This window comes from Cydia pomonella, chromosome 19, assembly GCF_033807575.1.
Source record: "Cydia pomonella isolate Wapato2018A chromosome 19, ilCydPomo1, whole genome shotgun sequence".
Classification (NCBI taxonomy): domain Eukaryota; kingdom Metazoa; phylum Arthropoda; class Insecta; order Lepidoptera; family Tortricidae; genus Cydia; species Cydia pomonella.
The window spans coordinates 2,710,839-2,731,658 of record NC_084721.1 but is presented as its reverse complement, the minus strand read 5'-3'; the positions used below and the strand labels follow the sequence as shown (position 1 = coordinate 2,731,658).

Below are 20,820 nucleotides of genomic sequence, written 5' to 3'. Positions count from 1 at the left end.
GATACATGCGATGTTGATGATCAAAATGACGACCGGTTTGGTCCAGGGGGTAGTGACCCTGCCTATGAAGCTGATGGTTCCGGGTTCAAATTCTGGTAAGGGCATTTATTTGTGTGGTGAGCATGAATATTTGTTCCTGAGTCATGGGTGTTTTCTATGTATTTAAGATTTATATATTATATATATCGTTGTCTAAGTACCCACAACACAAGCCTTACTGTGAGACTTAGTCAATTTGTGTAATAATGTCCTATAATATTTATTTATTTATATAAAAAATGAATTGCAGCATATAATAATATTATATTATCATTGAGATTTTGTTTAAAACATTTTAGAAAAACATATTTTGTGTTACTAGATAATTTAAGCATGTCTATATACACGTTGCACCTATTATCTACGGTTGTATAAGATCGTCCCAGAAAGCTAAAAGCCTTATCTCCCTGAAGACTAGACCGCTGTAAGATGAGCTAGTCACGTTTTAACCACTTATTTCGTGTAATGGATCCAAGCCACTGTGACAAGGTGTGGTGCAATTTCTAAAGACATTATTTATGTAATAATGTCCTATAATATTTATTATGTGATAATTTATTTTGAGTAACTATTTTGGATAGTGAAATATGCATAGTCTGGAATGATCACATCCAGTAATTTTATTATTTTCAATTGAATGAAAAACATATATTTGAAATACGCTGGTAGAAGAACTATTAAAATTGTTTTACCCGTACCTTTATTTAGTTCCCAGTACCACAAAAACTACAGCAGTCACAGAATCTATAATTCCAAACGGGCAGCCAAAGTGCGAGGCCACATCTCCGATGACGGCGGTGACGAGGCCGATGCATGTAATCGAGATCACGAAGCATACGTAGTCTTCGCCTGCTCAAAAACGTCAAATACGGGATGTTGTTTAGAATATTATTTTACCTGGTATACTAGTTCCTAGTGCCACGAATACTATAGCTGTCACAGAGTCCTTGATGCCAAGCGTGCAGCCGAAGTGTGAGGCCACGTCTCCGATGACGGCGGTGACGAGACCAATGCAGATGATGGAGATCACGAAGCATACGTAGCCTCCGCCGATATCTGGTCAAAAACGTCAATTTTTTTTAAACAGTTATGACATTTTGAGACATCAAATTGTCAAATACCGAGGTGTATTTTTATCCCTTAGCCATATTTTGCTAAATAAATATATTTTTCATACTGACCAACTTTTACTATTGAATAAACACTGAAATCGCGTAAAAATGATGGCTCTCGCATACAAAACAATGAGATCTGATATGTAAAAATGTATAAAACAACTGCCATTTTTGTGCAATTTCGGGGTTGTTTCCATAGTATATTCACCTCGCAAAATATGGCTAAGGTTTGTATAAGTTATGATTATGATAAGTTCTTTTAAACAAGTTGTCGCTTTCAATACTCACTCTGAAGGATTTGACCCCCAAGTAATAGTATATCCACATAAAATATGGTTTTCGAGAATTTATTAATAATTTGTTCTTCGTGAACCATGTTGACCTAAATTCTGGAATTAATTATCAAAGTAAATAAAAGTCGAAAATGCCCTTATAAAATCGGTCGGGAGAACAAAATCTTAATTATATAAACCTTTGGCTGAAAACTGTGCTGACAGTAATCAAAGTGTGAATTTAAATTTCAATGATTTCTCCAAATCCATTAATTTTCACTGACAATGCATAGGAGTTAAATCGGTTCCCTGACCTTCGCTTGATGCGTACTGAATGGAATGTTTTGATCTTTTGATTTTTTTTTAGAACTTTCTTTTATTTCTGTAGCCCCTGTTTCACAATATCCAAGTAAAGTCCTGAATAAGCTAGTCGCCACTTATCTGACGTATAAAGTCATCGTTGGCGATTCACAATCTTCAAATAATCTTAGCTTAAGCTTTACAACTTAAGGTAGTTTTATCCGGCAGTTAATTTATTTGTTAATTAACCATCCAATAATTTACTCGGACGTTGTGAAACAGGGCCTAAGAGTTCAAAAATCTTATATCTTCAATTTTAGTACACATAGCGCAAAAGCTATATTATGTGCCCGAAGGATTACATATTTTACTTATATTTTCTTGACTGGAGTGTTCGTAATGGAAGGTCATTTCGGTTCGGCAACAGGCTGTGACCAAACGTTTATTACATTTCTAGATTGAACTACTAAGGTCACATGACATTACCCTACTATTTACATAATGTTGTTAGTTTATATTTTAAATTTACATTCCAATCCCAATTTAATATTATAATTAGGCAAATACGAAACTAAGTCGGTCTGTCTGTTACCTCTTCACGCTTAAATCGCTTAACCGATTTAAAAGTCATTTGTTAAATTGATGGTTTGAGTTCTGAGAAAGGACATAGAATAATTTTTATTACGGAAATCATCCCTAATGGGGGTAAACAGGAAAACAGGGAGGGGGTTATTTACTATGGAATTACTAAATTTATGCAGAAGCATTCCATGAAAACGGTAAGTTTCTCATCTTGTATATTTTAACAAAATCCATTATTTAAGCAATGCTTTATTGTAGCTCAAATTATGGCATAATGTTTAGTATAAGTCGCTTACGTAACGTTTGCTTTAATGCCAAATTTATTTGTTAACTCACATATTATAGTAAAAGTAGCTTATAAAGGTTTTTAAGAACACAAGCGGCTTTAAGTTTATACTAATAACACAATAAAAAGACAAGCCGAAAGAGTACCAGGCTTGGAAAGTTAAAAAAAAAGTACAAACTACAAACGTCGATTAGGTAACGGTGAAACGCTCTTGCAGAAGACGAAGTCACGGGCAGAAGACTGTAAATTATGCCGGCAGCACACCGTTAAATTACTAAAAACAAAACGGCCAAAAGGATCGAAATCCCACAGTTAAAAACGCTTTTTGGAACCACAACACATTTATAGCGCCCCCGGGACGGGCCCTGATTACCGCCTAATTTAAACCGCAGGCCGATTCTGTGTTTATGATTTGATATATTTTCCATTTTATTTTGATACGTTTTTACTAGTTAAAACTAGTTTTCATTATGCTCTGTCAGAGAGGAAAGGTAGGTGTCACGACGGGCGAAACGTGGAGGAGCACGTTAAACCTAATAAGGCCCACTGAATACCAGTTCGCCGGACGATATCGGCCGATCAGTTATTCGCAAAAGCTGACAATCGCGTAATAACTGTCGAACCCGTCACCGTCACCCGTCCCTTTACATCCGACCGTGACCAAACAGCACGAGGAACCGAGCGAGCAAACGCAAACTATGAAATTACTAGACTAAAACGATAAGAAACGAACGAAATGCCACAGTTAAAAACGCTCTTTGGAAACAACACATTTATAGCGGGGACCGGGATGGGCCCTGATTATAATAAATAAATATTAGGGGAGATCTTACTATACACAGATAAATCTAAGCAAAGCAAAAGTTAAGCAAAGCTTGTACTAAGGGTACTAATAGGCGACGATGTACATACTTGTACAGATAAATACATACATATATACATAGAAAACACCTATGACTCAGGAACAAACATCTGTGTTCATCACACAAATAAATGCCCTTACCGGGATTCGAACCCAGCACCATCGGCTTCATAGGCAGGGTCACTACCCACTAGGCCATAATTTGTTATGATTTTCATTTTAATTTGGTAGGACATGCATATCTATTTAGAGTATTTAAATAGTAGGTAATTTCTTGTTATTTATTATTTGGTGATGAATATGTTCTGTTAGTTTCACAAATCATATCCATTACAAATTTATAACAAGAAATAACTATTCAATAGTTTTCCTTGAGTCGTGTCATCTGGGGTCCTAGCTAAGTTGACAATCGTTTGCAGAAAACGAAACGAAACGCTATTGTCTCTCTATCACTGTTTCATATTTGTGCGATAGAGACACATAGCGATTCGTTTCGTTTCTCTCCGAACAATTGTCGTCTTGGCTAGATCCCCAAGCACCTCACACTCACGTTGTCGTCTCACACCGATTGATCCTCATGAAATTCTATCAGGAGTCGTCTGATGAAGCATCTTGCTCGCTTTTATTGATGAGTGTATTGCCTGACGACACGAATCACGGTCGCGTCAAAATAAAATTAAAAACATATCAAATTGTGCAAACAGAATCGGCCTCTCGCGTCGTTGTGCCGGGGGTCAAATTATTAGTCGAACACAAATGAGCTTCTTTGTGGTCATAACACTTTTGAGAATTTAATTTTGCGTGGAGTAATTCTTTAAGTAAGGACATGTTTAATAAACATCTGTGAAAATCTTTTGCAGTTATATAATTAGTAATATAACATAACACCACTTCCAATGTGGAAAGTTTACCTAATTGCTCGCTAGATGGCGCTAGTTTCCACAGTTTCATGACATGTATTAGACTTAAGTATGCAAACCGTTCGCTAGATGCCGGTGGCGTCGAACTAGATCACGCCAGCGTTTGTCTTTCATAGAATAGTTAAGTAATAAGTTTATTTTTAATTATTTACTAGTTTCGATAGGTGACAGGTTATTTATGTTTAGCGAAGTATTCAGTTACTCTGTGTACCAGCATGAATTATGATCTTTTTCGAGAAAGTGAGTGTGATGAAAAATTATTTTACATTTTTTCTGTGGGATAGAATTAAAAATGTAACTGTCACGTGAACTTACCTGTAGGGGGGATGAGAGCAAAAATAATTTTCCAGAACAGAGTTACTACGTGCATTAAGTAGTCTGACACCGAAGGAGGCTCGTCGGGGTTGTCGGATCCTGAAAAAAAAGAAAATCCATTATTTATAGCTTCCATTAAGGTGGGTTTAGCCAGCAGTTTTTGAAAAATCGAAGCGCTTTTATATCTTTAAAAGTTTGCCCAAAAATAATACACCATTAATTTTTTAAATTATTTTTCCACAGAAGCTATACTCGTATATGTATTATTCAATTAGGGAACAAATCGTAATATCTCTCGTAATACCTCTGGTGGAATCGGTCACTTCTTCTTTAGTGTATGACATCTATTGCAGTTTATAATGTAGGTTTCTAAAAATGCGTTATTTTATTTTTGATAAAACTCATCGTTTACTTACATTTTTTAATGTTAAAACTAATTAAGTAATAACAACAATTCCAAAGCAATGACATTCACAATCCCGGGCACGCTTGGCCCTTTAAAACTATAACAATCACAGTTGAATCATCATTTCAATGAATAGTACATTACTATAGAGGCCGGGAAACGTAGGGTTGCAGGCCAAGTAGATATGCTGAGAGGCTGAGCGTAGCGAAGCCGGATAGAGATACGCGGACGGCAACCCCGTTTCTCGCCGAGATATGTATAGTGCTTTTCTCAAACTTGTAATAAAAACAAAAAATTGTAGTCAATTTGTTTTGTGGCGACCTACTCGGCTCGCCACTCAACCAGCGGTGTACAACCTTACGCGCGTAAGTCCGCGCGTCAGCGCGATGCGCCACCGCCGTTGCTTAGCAACGAATATGCACAACAAATCACCCTACCAAGCTAACTGAAGCTAGTTGATGGTTGGATGCCAAGACGTTGTGTCACAATTTGACGTTAAAAAACAAAAGAAGGTTGCTTTACAGTCCTAGGTGTGTAAGGCAGTATGAAATTCTTTTACATATCATCTTCACTCATCGCACCTGATATGTAGTATTTCCGGACCTAATTTGACGTAAGTAAAGGATGACTCACGCTACACAGTGCCAGGACCGGGCCGGGGCGGACCGGAGCGAGCCGTCACACGGACTTTCAGGAGCGCCACCGTCGCCGGACCGTTCCGGGGCCGGGGCGACCGGGCCATCATCTCTATATTATAGTATCTCTATGCGTTGACACTATCGTTGAGTCTCCGAGCGCGAGACAGGCCGGGCCGGGCTGTCCGAGCTCACCGAGCCGTCCAAGCAACGGACTGTTCATGACAAATGTCACAAATGTCAATCATATTGAAAAAATTGGTTCGATGGGAAGCAAGTCGATATAGAAATAAATAATAAAATCAAAATATTGGCCCTGGCTGCCATAATAGCTGATGAAGAGAATACTGCATACTCTGGGCAATTGTGCATTTGGACATTTCGCGGACACTTTCGGAAAAAGGAGAATTACACAACATTATGTGAAGAGCTTTATTTCCACATGACCCGAGACTCTTTCGAAGCCACCGTGTTCTCTGCTTAAGGTAATGGAAATACAATGCGTGTATATTGTCTCAAATAATCATGTGCCGAAGCATATTAAACTATTAAAAGGAAAAGGGATGACCGGTTCTCCATACAAACATAGTCCCCATTTTCCTCTCTGGATATTGATATTCCCTTCGTTCTACATCCAATTTTGTAATAGTACATTACGATACAAGTGCGAAAAATAGGAAATTCGAAACAAGTGGCGATAAATTAAAACACGACCGAAGGGAGTGTTTTAAATCGACACGAGTTGCGAATTACTTATTCGCACATGTATCGTACAACGTTTTACAGTACATGGCTCTTTAAATGTTCGACACAGTAACGTAATATGCTAATTTACGCACTAGTGCGGTAAAGTACCTCTAGCAACATATGTACTGTAAAAATATTATCCGTAATGGGAACTACGTTTGTATGGAAAAGCGGTCTCGTTTTGAGGTAGGTAACTAGGCAGATTACTTAGAGATTGACTCATCACAAGCTGCCCTAAGTGCTTCTTAGCGAGTAGACAGGCCTATTGTTTTTCAGTATTATTTTCTTCTATTGAGGTGTGCATTTGTGTTGTATTGCAAAAATATATCCGTTGGGGTTCAGTGATACCCGATAGATATTAACCCTGAATCACAAATGATCATTTTGCTTAATGCCGCGTTTTTGCATTATTTTCTCCCATCAATCCTATCATAGACTTGTTCCGTTTCAGGAATGCATGAAAAACTTAAGTTTAAAAGAGAAGATATTTAAAATGGCTGTTAGGAATACCACAACATTTTAAAGTATCGATATAAGATAATCATCTACAAACATTCAGCTACAGAAAAATACGCGTACACCACTAAGAATGTCGGTGGTGCGCTCTCAAAGTAAAAAAAAGAACTGTTAAGTTCGGTACACTAAGATAGAATTGTCTAACAAGTACAAAAAATAAACTACTTACTGGCTTACTTACTTCTTGCGAAAAAGGAATTTTTGATCTATAATACGAGTGGGTTAGGTAGTTGAAATTTACAGTGTGCATTTTATGGTTCCGTAGGCAAAATGGCAAAAACCCTTACAGTTTCGTCATGTCTATCTGTCTGTCTATCTGTCTGTCCGTATGTCACAGCTATTTTACTCAAAAACTATAAGATAACCAAAAGAGAAAAGTGGAAAGTAGGTATTTTTTATACTACGTTGATGGCCGGCCTGATGGTAAGCTACTACTTAGTTTAGAAGTTCAAATGTATAAAAATATAATTTTTAGGCACGCCATACATGTAACTAAAAGTGAAAAGGTTATTCAAGTAAGTGAGATGGCAAAGGAGTCTTGCGTAGCCCGTCATGCTAGCCCGAAATGATATGAACGCTCTGACGTCGGGCTACAGCGGCGGCCTCATATTGAGAAAGTCGGGCGTAGCCCTTGTGCTATGCGTGCTCTAAGGCCGAGGGCCCCCTCATAACAAATGAATCGGGCTAGCCTTACGTACCTAAGTAGCTTCCTCATACTAAAAAGTCGTGCAGAAGAAGATAACAATATAATTTTTTCAATATGTCAATTCCAGATTTCCTGTGTTTCTTAAATGTATAGTAACATGGCAGCAGTTTTCATCTTTAGGGTTCCGTACCCAAACGGGACCCTATTACTAAGACTCCGCTGTCCGTCCGTCCGTCCGTCCGTCCGTCTGTCACCAGGCTGTATCTCATGAACCGTGATAGACAGTTGAAATTTTCAAAGATGACGTATTTCTGTTGCCACTATAACAACATAGTATTGTGTTCCTGCCGGTGAGTAAGGTTGCCAGAGCTCAACGAGGGGAAGGAGGGTTGTTAGGCTCGGCAACGCGCATATAATTCCTCTGGAGTTGCAGGCGTACATAGGCTATGGAGACTGCTTACCATCAGGTGGGCCGTATGCTTGTTTGCCACCAACGTAGTATATAAAAAACCAAATACTAAAAAGTACGGAATCACGTTGGGCGAGTCCGACTCGCCCTTGTCCGGTTTTTGTATTTATTCGTAAGCTTGCATTAATTGCCATGGCACTTTAGGCTTAGCTTGTAAGTACAGTCGAGGAAATTGATTCTTTAGCAGTTAACGTGTCACGTTACAATGGACAGCTCTTACCATAAGTATGTACAGCCAACTTACTTGAACCGCAAGTTGCTAAAGAATCAATTTCCGCGACCGTACTAATAGGATATTCTTTGCTAATAGGTCTAATAAATAATATGTTGCGGACTCTTTTCTTAAACCTTTTTTACTTGTATACTTTTTACGACATTTGACGCTGTCATGTTATTCAAATAGTAAAATAAATCTGACAAGAGAGAAAATAGTGATCTTATTTACAGAAAGATACTTAATGTATGAAAAAATAAGCAAAAATAAGAATGAATGTTTTGTGAGTGTGAAACAATTTTATTTTATTTGACAAATAGAGCACTGCATTGCATTAACGATTATTATTATTTTAATTTGTATGTCTTTCCCATCACGGAACAATGGTATTCCGGACCTTTGAGAAGCGTGCGCCGAGCCCTAACCTAACGTAGAGGCCCTTTTGACACGTTCATGAAATGTAAGATGTACACCGAGCTGATGCTGCCCTTGCCCATGTCATAGGACGCACGCAGAGGCAGGCCCGACAGAGTTGTTGGAATCTAAAATAAACTAGGTTATTGTGTGAAAGCGATGGGCTAAACACTGAGCTATGGGATAAAAAACCAGACGCCTGCCTAATAAAACGGTATACAATTTTATTTCCGGCAGACGACACAAAAAGCGACATCTGGGATGGCTCAAGAGTAACACTGGTGTGAGCGGCTCAGGGGTATCGAGAGGCGTGCACCGCTTTCAACCCAGTGGCTGTAACAGCCACTGTGCCAACTCGCGTCTTGCACTTCCACCCTTGGAACTTATAGCTCTAACGACTCCACCCTGGCCGGCCGGCCAAGGCAACCCAGAAGCAGATAATCCTGTACCACCCACCCTCCTTCGAATGACAGAACTCCCTAGGAACACTCGGGTACGTGAGATCGTTACTCCCCAACTGCATGCCACAAGCTGCCCGAAGTTGACTGATTGCACTGGTAAAATCAGCGGGCCATAGATTATTAGTTTGCAGTTCCTAAAAGCCATTGCTGAAAGGATGTGTAGCTGTCATATACAAAAACAATGGGTAGACAGTCTCAAAGTGTATGTCTTATGATAAATAGTTTCATGCCGCAGTAAAATAATGTGATTTGTAGTGTTTAGTTTTAAAATATATTTTTATAATGTGTATGCTAATCTTAAGGTATTTATCTATGGGCCGCTAGTTGCCTGAAATAAATTATGATAGATAGACGGATAGATGGGGTGTTCTAAGAGTAAGTCGCTTTGAAAATGCTTTTGTCTTGTATGGCAGCTTCCTCAATCAACTGCGTAAAGCTCGAGAAAATACTGCCAAAAGGCTAGGCTAGATAATAAGTTTTTATAAAAGAAACATGTCTTTATGGGACCCATAACATTGAAGCAATACAAAAGTTAGAAATGAGAGTCAAATCTGACAATCGTTATCTACGCACGAAACGCCCCTTATTAAATGATACTTGATCGTGACGTCATGATTAAGTTTAATGCGTTTTATTTGCATTGCATTTACAAAAAGAGGAGCTTTCGAGTTTCGAGGATTATGTTTTTAAAATACGTGTATATTACGTAGGTTTGTTTGTATTGATTTTTTGATTCTAGAAATAATAGTTGTATAACCTTAATATGTATGTAGGTAAGTACTAAGTACATAAAAGGTACCGAAATAGGTCAGAAGAGCAGTAAATTCAATATTACTATACAGTATATCCAAAAAGAGCGCTATGATAAGTAAAAGTTCCTTTTTAGGGTTCAGTACCCAAAGGGTAAAACGGGAGCCTATTACTAAGACTCCGCTGTCAGTACGTCTATCCGTCTGTCACCAGGCTGTATCTCGTAAACCGTGATAGTTAGTTGATATTTTCACAGATGATGTATTACTGTTGCCGCAATAACAACAAATACTAAAAACTACGGTACCCTAGATGGGCGAGTCCGGCTCGCATTTGTCTGGTATTATTTAAAATATAGGAGGCAAATGAGGAAAGCCCATGAACAGAGGTCGTACCTATCATAGGATAAGTAGATATATATGTACAAAGAAACAGCGGTATGTTAAGTAGATTTTTTTATATAGTAGGCAAACGAGCAGAGCCCATGAACAGAGGTCATACTCTTATCATAGAATTGGTAGATATGTACAAAGAAACAGCGTTATGTTAAGTAGAATCGATTTTTTTTAAGTAGGATCTAAACGAGCAGAACTCATGAACAGAGTTCGTATCATAAGATTTGTAGATATGTACATAGAAATGGCGCTATGTTAAGTAGAAGTATTTTTTTTAAATATAGGAGGCAAATGAGCAGAGCCCATCAACAGAGGTTGTATCATAGGATAAGTAGATATGTACAAAGAAATGGCACTATGTTAAGTAGATTTTTTTTTTTTTATATATGAGGCAAACGAGCAGTGCCCACGAACAGAGCTCGTATCAGAAGATTTATAGAGATGTACAAAGGAATGGCGTTATGTTAAGTAGAAGTATTTTTTTAAATACAGGAGGCAAACGAGCAGAGCCCATGAACAGAGGTCGTATCATAAGATTTGTAGATATGTACATAGAAATGGCGCTATGTTAAGTAGAAGTATTTTTTTAAATATAGGAGGCAAATGAGCAGAGCCCATCAACAGAGGTTGTATCATAGGATAAGTAGATATGTACAAAGAAATATGGCACTATGTTAAGTAGAATTTTTTTTTTAATATATGAGGCAAACGAGCAGTGCCCACGAACAGAGCTCGTATCAGAAGATTTATAGAGATGTACAAAGGAATGGCGTTATGTTAAGTAGAAGTTTTTTTTTTTTAAATATAGGAGGCAAACGAGCAGAACCCATGAACAGAGCTCATATCATAAGATTTGTAGAGATGTACAAAGGAATGGCGTTATGTTAAGTAGAAGTATTTTTTTTAATATAGGAGGCAAACGAGCAGAACCCATGAACAGAGCTCATATCATAAGATTTGTAGAGATGTACAAAGGAATAGCGTTATGTTAAGTAGAAGTATTTTTTTAAATACAGGAGGCAAACGAGCAGAGCCCATGAACAGAGGTTGTATCATAGGATAAGTAGATATGTACAAAGAAATGGCACTATGTTAAGTAGAATTTATTTTTTTTTAATATAGGAGGCAAACGAGCAGAGCCCACGAACAGAGCTCGTATCAGAAGATTTATAGAGATGTACAAAAGAATGGCGTTATGTTAAGTAGAAGTATTTTTTTAATATAGGAGGCAAACGAGCAGAACCCATGAACAGAGCTCATATCATAAGATTTGTAGAGATGTACAAAGGAATGGCGTTATGTTAAGTAGAAGTATTTTTTTAAATACAGGAGGCAAACGAGCAGAGCCCATGAACAGAGGTCGTATCATAAGATTTGTAGATATGTACATAGAAATGGCGCTATGTTAAGTAGAAGTATTTTTTTAAATATAGGAGGCAAATGAGCAGAGCCCATGAACAGAGGTTGTATCATAGGATAAGTAGATATGTACAAAGAAATGGCACTATGTTAAGTAGATTTTTTTTTTTTTTAATATAGGAGGCAAACTAGCAGAGCCCACGAACAGAGCTCGTATCAGAAGATTTATAGAGATGTACAAAGGAATGGCGTTATGTTAAGTAGAAGTATTTTTTTTAATATAGGAGGCAAACGAGCAGAACCCATGAACAGAGCTCATATCATAAGATTTGTAGAGATGTACAAAGGAATGGCGTTATGTCAAGTAGAAGTATTTTTTTTAAATACAGGAGGCAAACGAGCAGAGCCCATGAACAGAGGTCGTATCATAAGATTTGTAGATATGTACATAGAAATGGCGCTATGTTAAGTAGAAGTATTTTTTTAAATATAGGAGGCAAATGAGCAGAGCCCATGAACAGAGGTTGTATCATAGGATAAGTAGATATGTACAAAAAAATGGCACTATGTTAAGTAGAAGTATTTTTTTTAATATAGGAGGCAAACGAGCAGAACCCATGAACAGAGCTCATATCATAAGATTTGTAGAGATGTACAAAGGAATGGCGTTATCTTAAGTAGAAGTATTTTTTTTAAATACAGGAGGCAAACGAGCAGAGCCCATGAACAGAGGTTGTATCATAAGATTTGTAGATATGTACATAGAAATGGCGCTATGTTAAGTAGAAGTATTTTTTAAATATAGGAGGCAAATGAGCAGAGCCCATGAACAGAGGTTGTATCATAGGATAAGTAGATATGTACAAAGAAATGGCACTATGTTAAGTAGAATTTATTTTTTTTAATATAGGAGGCAAACGAGCAGAGCCCACGAACAGAGCTCGTATCAGAAGATTTATAGAAATGTACAAAGGAATGGCGTTATGTTAAGTAGAAGTATTTTTTTTTTAATATAGGAGGCAAACGAGCAGAACCCATGAACAGAGCTCATATCATAAGATTTGTAGAGATGTACAAAGGAATGTATGACCTATTATTCACCTCGTAAATTATTTGCAGATGACTAAATAAACACCCTGTATATATTTGTTATTGTATCAACAAATCAAGCATTTACATTAAAAAAGTGAGTGACATTTAATTAAGTGGAACTGCTGATGAAGACCAGACGGAACACCTCAACTACGCGTATTTCACGTTTGGCGATATCTTCTTCGTTGAGATTGTTCTGCAAGTTATTTTTTAAGCTTCATTTTAGTCAAGATCTATTTCTGATAATGGATCCCAGGAATAATGGATGAAACTCTTCAAATATTTTACATATAGTATCTTTTTATATTTGCATTTCAACAGTGCTATTTGGTGAAACGTGTTCATGAAGATTAGAATATAATTTTTCCTTGACAAGTATTTTACGAGTTAGGGCTTAGGTATATTATATGGGCTTACCTATGGGCTATTGTTTTTCATTCAATAGTTTACATATGTGAAAGAGAAAGTATAACAATATGCTTGTTAGACTAAAATAGCTTTAGTTTTGTTAATTTCAAAAACTTAGTAGGTGATAATTATAACATAGGTATAGAATCTTCAAAAATAAAACAGTAGATACAAAGCAGGTGTTATTGGCCCGTCTTTATATATAGAAAATCGATGGCATGATTCCTAGGAACAGATCTTCGTATGTGTTATAGTTTCAAACTTTCCCATACTGAACGATCTAAATAGGCCACCATGTATACCCTACGGAACATTTTATTTCGTTGGATGAATTTAGGGTGTAGGGGAGAAACTACCCAATTATGAGCTACTTACTGAAAACTATCATTAATAGACAATTGTAAGGATATTTAACATTGCCAAAATAAGGTTAAAGGTGCCCTCTAGTAGTACTTAGTCGATATTGTGATACAATGAATGGTATTATAAACATTTTTCTTTTTTCATATACTATGGACATTCCTCGATGGCACCAAGCTGCAACCGGAAAGCGATGATCACACGGCAAATAAAATCGTGAAGACTGTAGCAGCCACGTCTAAGGAGGATGAATGTATCCACATTCAATATTTTTTATTTATTTTTTGTTTGATATGTAAAAATGCACGTCAATAAGGTGGCAAACTATTATTAACAGAGACCGGAATTATTGTGGCATTCTTGAACTGTCATAGATAGATAGATTTCTTTTTACTTATTAAAAAATAGCTCTATAGTTAGGGAGTACAAGTCCAGTAAGGGTTGCTAGATAGCATCTCTCCAGCAACTCTTACTGAGTTTCAACATAATTACTTATATTTTCAAGAAATGAGAGGGGTAAAAAATTATAACTAACCATATTATTCTCAAAATGTTGGATTGTTTTAAGCATGACATCAGTGGAATACATTTTGAGCGCTGGGATTCGGTGGTTAACAGTCATAGTCGGTCTTTTGCATGTATTGCCGTTATTCTTTAAAAACGGATGGGAAAGTTACTTACATTTTATTCACAAGAAATGCAAAGTAATTTAATCTTTAATTTATCACCTAGGAATGTAAAATTAACGACGACGACGACTTGTGATGATTTTGAAGTTTAAATATTTTTTGGCGTTGGTGTGGTAATTATACATTAATTCATAACGAGTTCAATTATTCACAACCAGTGGCAGTAAATTAAAACACGATCGAAAGGAGTGTTTTAAATCGAAACGAGTTGCCAATTATCTATTCGCACATATACAACGTTTTACAGTACATATGGCACTTTAAATTTTCGACATAGGCGCGTAAAGTGCTAATTAACGCCCTAGTGCGGTAAAGTAGTACCATATGTACTATAAAAAATGTTGTGTTTCAGTCGTTAGAAAAAACTGTTTAACCCTCGTGTCTTCAAACCCCCAAAACGCTCAAGATTTCCACTTCTCTAAAATACATAACTGTTTTAGCCAAAAATATTAACTGTTGAACTATATTGAAGGCCCGGTTCACATTGAGTGGCTGCACCACTGTGCACATACAAAGTTTATTCTAACTGTAACTTTTTTGACCACATTATTTTCAATATTTCTCGATTTTTAGCGAGGTAAAATTTTTTTGATGTCATGTACCAAATAATAAAAAAAAGGTACTAAAACTGGGAGTAAGCGTCAGGATGTCAGGACCATGATAGCTATTTATATCGTTATAAATAGCTATCATGGTCCTGACATCCTGACACGATACTACAATACAGTAAGGGCTATAACCGCGAACCACTTCATTAGTTCATCTATTCGCCTCTCTATCACTGCGCGATCTTTCTTTGTGCGAAAGAGAGGCACATAGGCTTCCCCTTGACGAAATTATGCGTTCCACGTCTTAATCAGTAATTTAAGAACAATAAAACATACGAAGAGTATTATTGTATTATTTCAGTAGTTACAGTAATAATAGGCATAAAATAGGGAATATTACGCAAAACTCTGCGTAGAGGGCGTTACTAACGCACACGGGGCCTACCGCGAAATGGAAAATCTAAATTGTGGTTTCTGCCTCCATCATTCTTGCATATTCGATAGACAGAGAGGCAGATAGGTAACGAAATTTCGTTTCGCGTTAGACCATCTGTAACCAAAACGCCTTGATGCATCAATGCCATAGTGAAAACTTGTCAAAAAACTGTTTAAGGCATAGTATGCATAAGTTACTCTCAGGTTTATAATACATGCTAGTGCTGCTCTCTACAGCCTGAAAAAATGTATGGCCTATCTATTTCAGGAGAATGCATCGTACGCGAGCAGTTAGCAATAATATCGCCAACGACAGATTGCAAATGAAATATAGGCACCTTTATGAGTAATTCAATAACTGCACTGAAATATGATGTTCGTACTCTCAGCAGGCAGATTTACAGAAGATCAGTTGGACTCTAAATTAAGTAAAAGAAATAGTTTCCCGTAATCTACAAATTTATTAACGAGATATTTCATTATATATAACTTCGTACGAAATGAAAAGTAATACGTGGGAATATGAGAAAAAATTAGTATATTTATATTAATTTATAACCTACATGCTCATTAATGAATAATTTTTACAAGCAGTAACATTACTAGATATCTCATTTAATATAATGCGACTAAATTACATTTCCGCAACACCTCCGTATTTCACAAAATAAATCAAGACATTATCCAACTTATATAATTTTGACGTATATATCCGAGTCGCCCGTGTTGCGACCGTTGCGACTTTCATGTAGTAACACCTAACATGGAAAAGTAAATAATAAAGACTGAATCTTCACGGATACCGCGTTGTTCGGGAAATATATATAGGTCAAATAAATACTTAACTAAGTCGCTTGTAATAAACCTTGCGTAGATAGATAGATAGATAGATGTATAAATAGAATACTCTTTATTGGAACACCTCAGTAAAAAGATACAAAAGAAAATAAAAAACAAACAATTGATTAAATGTAGAGGCAGACAACAGGCGGCTACGTAACGACTTATATATACTTATAGTACGTTATTCTTTTGTTATATAATTTATTTCATTGTCAATAATATGATAATCCGACAATATGTACGAAACGGCAGTATTTAGTTCTTAAAGCTCTGCTTCTTCTGAACATTTTTTATTCCACTTCATTTACTATTAAAATTGGTAACAAATTCTTAGGCAACTTGTCTGGCGCTATCAACTATCTCAAGTAAAATGTGGAGCCAGCGTGACTAAAATAAATATAAGTACATTTTTTTATTGCTTTCCACAAAACCGGCAATATGTAGAATTGTGTAGCTTTATTTACAGAAATTTGGTTTCATATAGAGATTGGCAGTCATTGTTAATTAACTTCTCTCTGCGCCGAGTAAAATATAACCCGACCAAGTAATGTATTGGATATACCATCCATATTTAACAAACAAATTTATGACGTTTTGTAACCTTCTTATTTTGGCAAATATATACCGACACATCCGAGCATGCACATTGCGAAGGGTGGTATTCTGGTTTTTCATCTTTCCAATATCTTGGTCCAATGTGTATTTGCGTCTGACATTTTGCTTAATGAGAGAGTGAGACGCAATGCACATTGGACAAAGATCTTAGACTAGTGGAATATCACCCGAAAGGAAGAATTGAGTCACCGGGTGGCCCGGAGGCTCCGGGAAGTCCGATTTTTGCTCATAGCATGACCGGCTAGTCTCCGGTCCGAGCCCGCACCGGGCCACTACAGAGCTCCGGTGATGATGTAATGCTTTCCATAGAAAACGAAGCGCCGGAAGCTCCGGCCCGGCCCTGCCCCTGTGTAGCGTGAGTCAACCTTAATGCCATCATTTCATAGCAAGTTTGAGAAAAAATAATTTGATTGTAGTTTGATTATTTCAACAGACATTCAATCAATATCCACAACGAAAAATTAGAAAATAAATCGGACAAAAAAACAACTGGGCTATAACCGCGAAAGTCAAAGTTCGTCAATTGCGGGCATTTTTCTCTGTCACTCTAATTACGCTTTAGTGAGAGTAAAAGGGAAAGATCCCCGCAATTTGCGAATTTCGGTTTTCGCGGTAGGTCAACTGTACAATGGAACCAACGGTTTTCCTACGATTATATATTGCCTGCGTATTAAGGTCGTAAAAGGGCTTCTTCAGTTTCCTGTTATTATTATGAAAAAGTATAAGATAAAAAAATTTGAACCGATATGTTTTTTGGATTTTGTATAGAGGGTTGACCGACTTAAACCGTACCTTACCTACACCATAAAAAATGTTTTGCGTCAAAATTGTTTTCTTCTACTTTCTTCTACATAATTAAAACATGATACCGAATATGACTTCACCGACTTCATCGGATATTCACTATTTTTCGACGTCGACACCCGGACAAATCAGGTATTCTGTAATTTCTGACGTGACTTGCGAAAACGAATTTTCTTTTTAAACTTCCAGCCGCAAGTTTTCTGCACGAAAATTACTTTCTAAAATCTTTCTGACCGATGATTAGTTAACAGAAACCTAAGTTTTGATTTGCGAGCAAGGCCGACTAAATAACTTTTTGGGTAGTTAACTAATTTTTATCGAGCAGATACGTCTGTGAGTGATACGACAAGAATGGTAGTATGGGAATTCTCAATATGACTTGGCGGGAATCAGTTTCCTTTAAGATAGAACATTCTTACGGTAGATGTCGCTATACGCCTATAAACAAAAATTAAGTACCTAACGGAAAGATTCGCATGATTCCGATAAGCTTTTGTAGCTTAGTTGGTTAAGAGCGATCGCACCGGTGTTCCAAAAGGTCACAAGTTCGAGTCTTGCCGGAATCGATGAATTTTTCAATTTATTGCTTTCATATGTGTCGTTTTGAAGAAAAAGGTACCATTATCGCTTGCCATAAGGACGCTCTGACGGGTTATTCGTATAAAGATACACGAGAATTTCGTCCTTATAGTTTGTTTTTTTTATTTATTTTTTATACTACGTCGGTGGCAAACAAGCATACGGCCCGCCTGATGGTAAGCAGTATCCGTAGCCTATGTACGCCTGCAACTCCAGAGGAGTTACATGCGCGTTGCCGACCCTAACCCCCTCCCCCCCTCGTTGAGCTCTGGCAACCTTACTCACCGACAGGAACACAACACTATGAGTAGGGTCTAGTGTTATTTGACTGCGATTTTCTGTAAGGTGGAGGTACTTCCCCAGTTGGGCTCTGCTCTAGATCTGGAATTACATCCGCTGTGCTGTGCCCTACCACACAAAGTGAGATGACATTCACAATGCCCATACCTCTCTTACTTACTCTTTCTCAGTCCTTATGGTAAGCGACAATGTGATACCTTTTGCATGTAAACGTGACATAAAAATGTCTTAGGTAGTGCCGACAAGTTGCACCATTTAAATCAAAAGCTAGGAATCAAATCATAAAACTTCTCTATTAAAACTAGGCCAACATTTGAAATAATAATAAATATTCTTAAACAGACCCAAAGAATAATTGTAAACTTTTGAAATGAACGCGCCTACAACTTTTATACCTTTTTAGGTTAAAAGCTTTTGCCTAATGGATGTTTTGAGAAGTTTCAATGCTATCTACATACATTTTATTACGTAAACTATGTACTTTAACTATAAAACTGTAGTTTAAAGACAAAGTTTAAGTTTACTCTTATTACCAACTACCGCCAGAATGTCTAGTTTCTCATATTAGTATATCTAAATTTGGAAAAAAATACACATAAAAATAATCTTTTGATACAAAAATAAACTATCATAAGGGCTGTTTATTGTTTTTTGCAAACATCTTTGCAGAGGGAAGGTCTGGGCTATAACCGCGAAAATAGAAGGCAGGCCGTATGCTTTTTTGCCATCAACGTAGTATAAAAAAAGCGCTTGGCTAGTCATGCATTACTCCGGTAACTTACGAAACAATGGTGAAATTATGGTTGTGCTAGTCACCCATATAAGTATCATGAAACTTAGGTTAAAGGTAATGTGCTTGACGCCATCGGTAAAAAATTAAGTTACATGACTTAGTCATGTTTTTCTCAGTAAATAGTTAACATTTTCAAAAATTTGTTTTAGTAGATATATATTTAATGGTTTTTAAGACGATTTAGACTGGGTATCTGTAACTCTTCTAACTTAAGTTAACGGAATTGCGCGTAACACGGCAGAAATTGATATAAATTTTCTTACCCGAGCTGACAGTGAGCGCCTCAGAGAATTGTTCTTTCCACGACGACGTGCCTATGATTATAGATGCGTTCGCCCTTTGTACCAGCTTGTCCACCGTGTTCTAAAACAAAAGAACAAAGATTGCAGGAATAGTTTAGAATGAGCCTTAGTACAGACAACTTGCATTCTGGGATGTGCGGAGATAAAGAAATGCTTACAACAATATGCTGGAACAGTAATGAATGGACGGTTAATTTTATGAACTGGAGTCATTTTCATTATCGACTTAACACGAATTATTAAATTTAAATTTAACTATGTATATAGTTTATGTGATAATCTGCATAAAATGATATTAAATAATGACTTAAGTAGATTGGGGTAATTTCCATTATCGACTTTACAAGAATTATTAAATATAAATTTAATAATGTAAATATTTTATCTGATATTCTGCATAAAATGATATTGATTAATTACTTAACTGAATTGGAGTCATTTCCATTACCGACTTAACAAGAATTATAAATATAAATTTAACAATGTATATATTTAATCTGATACTCTGCATAAAATGATATTGAATCACTTTTAACCTGGTAAGTATTGCACGAAAATATAGTAGGTAAATAAAAAATATATACGTTTTATAATTATCCCGTTGTTAGGCGTAGGGCAGCTATAATGGTATTTTTTTTTTATAATTTAATACACCCGTCTGTTGTTACCTGGTTCTATTTTCCTTTAAAAAATATTTGTTGTTTTACATGTATGTAAAATGCATAATTACAACAAAATACGTTTAGACTTTTTTGAATATTCTTACGTACAAGTGTTTATACTATACATACTGAGTAAGGATAAGAAACACATATTTCTGATCACGACGTATGAATCAACCTATTTTATTTTATTTTATTCGGAAAACCAACAGCTTAAGTAAACTAAAACTAGGTTAACATAAATATGTATCAGGGAAGCCAATTACAGGTTTCCACAGACAGGATACAAAGGTAGTCATATTACAGGTTAGCACAAAATTAAAGACTTTACAAACGCCAAAACATGCTATGAGAAAAGAAAGAAGTAATTTGTTTCTTATTTAAATCAATAATTAAAATTAAACCTATGCTAATCTTCTGCAGGCAGGGGAGCAAAGAAACTAGATGCCATGAGGTTTTTAATTATAGCAGGTTTCATTAGATGTAAATCCAGTTGATTGTTGCTATGACACAGTTCATTCATTGACCTCGGAGCTCGGACAAAGTATGAATTTTGACGATAGTTGGTTTTGGTCGGTGGAAGTGACAAAGGTCGGTAGTTGAATGAATGAATCAACCTACATAAAGCAAGGCCAAGGAAATTTTTAGATAATCCGTAATGTTGCCAATACACACATAATATAAATT

General features: G+C 36.5%; 1 protein-coding gene and 1 long non-coding RNA gene across 7 annotated transcripts in view; one reads left to right on the top strand and one right to left on the bottom strand.

The window, feature by feature from the left end:
• LOC133528681 (sodium/calcium exchanger 3) overlaps positions 1-20,820 on the bottom strand; it is a 263,871-nt gene that overhangs the window by 2,635 nt on the left and 240,416 nt on the right. For all 6 annotated transcript variants that reach the window (XM_061866147.1, XM_061866148.1, XM_061866151.1 and 3 more), the window contains 3 exons: positions 19,433-19,532; positions 4,692-4,790; positions 937-1,095 (listed from right to left, as the gene is read on the bottom strand). In XM_061866147.1, the coding sequence (XP_061722131.1) occupies positions 937-1,095; positions 4,692-4,790; positions 19,433-19,532 (358 nt within the window). The remainder of the gene's footprint in view (positions 1-936; positions 1,096-4,691; positions 4,791-19,432; positions 19,533-20,820) is intronic.
• Positions 1-20,820, top strand: part of LOC133528693 (uncharacterized) — a 204,025-nt gene that overhangs the window by 104,000 nt on the left and 79,205 nt on the right. The window lies entirely within an intron of this gene.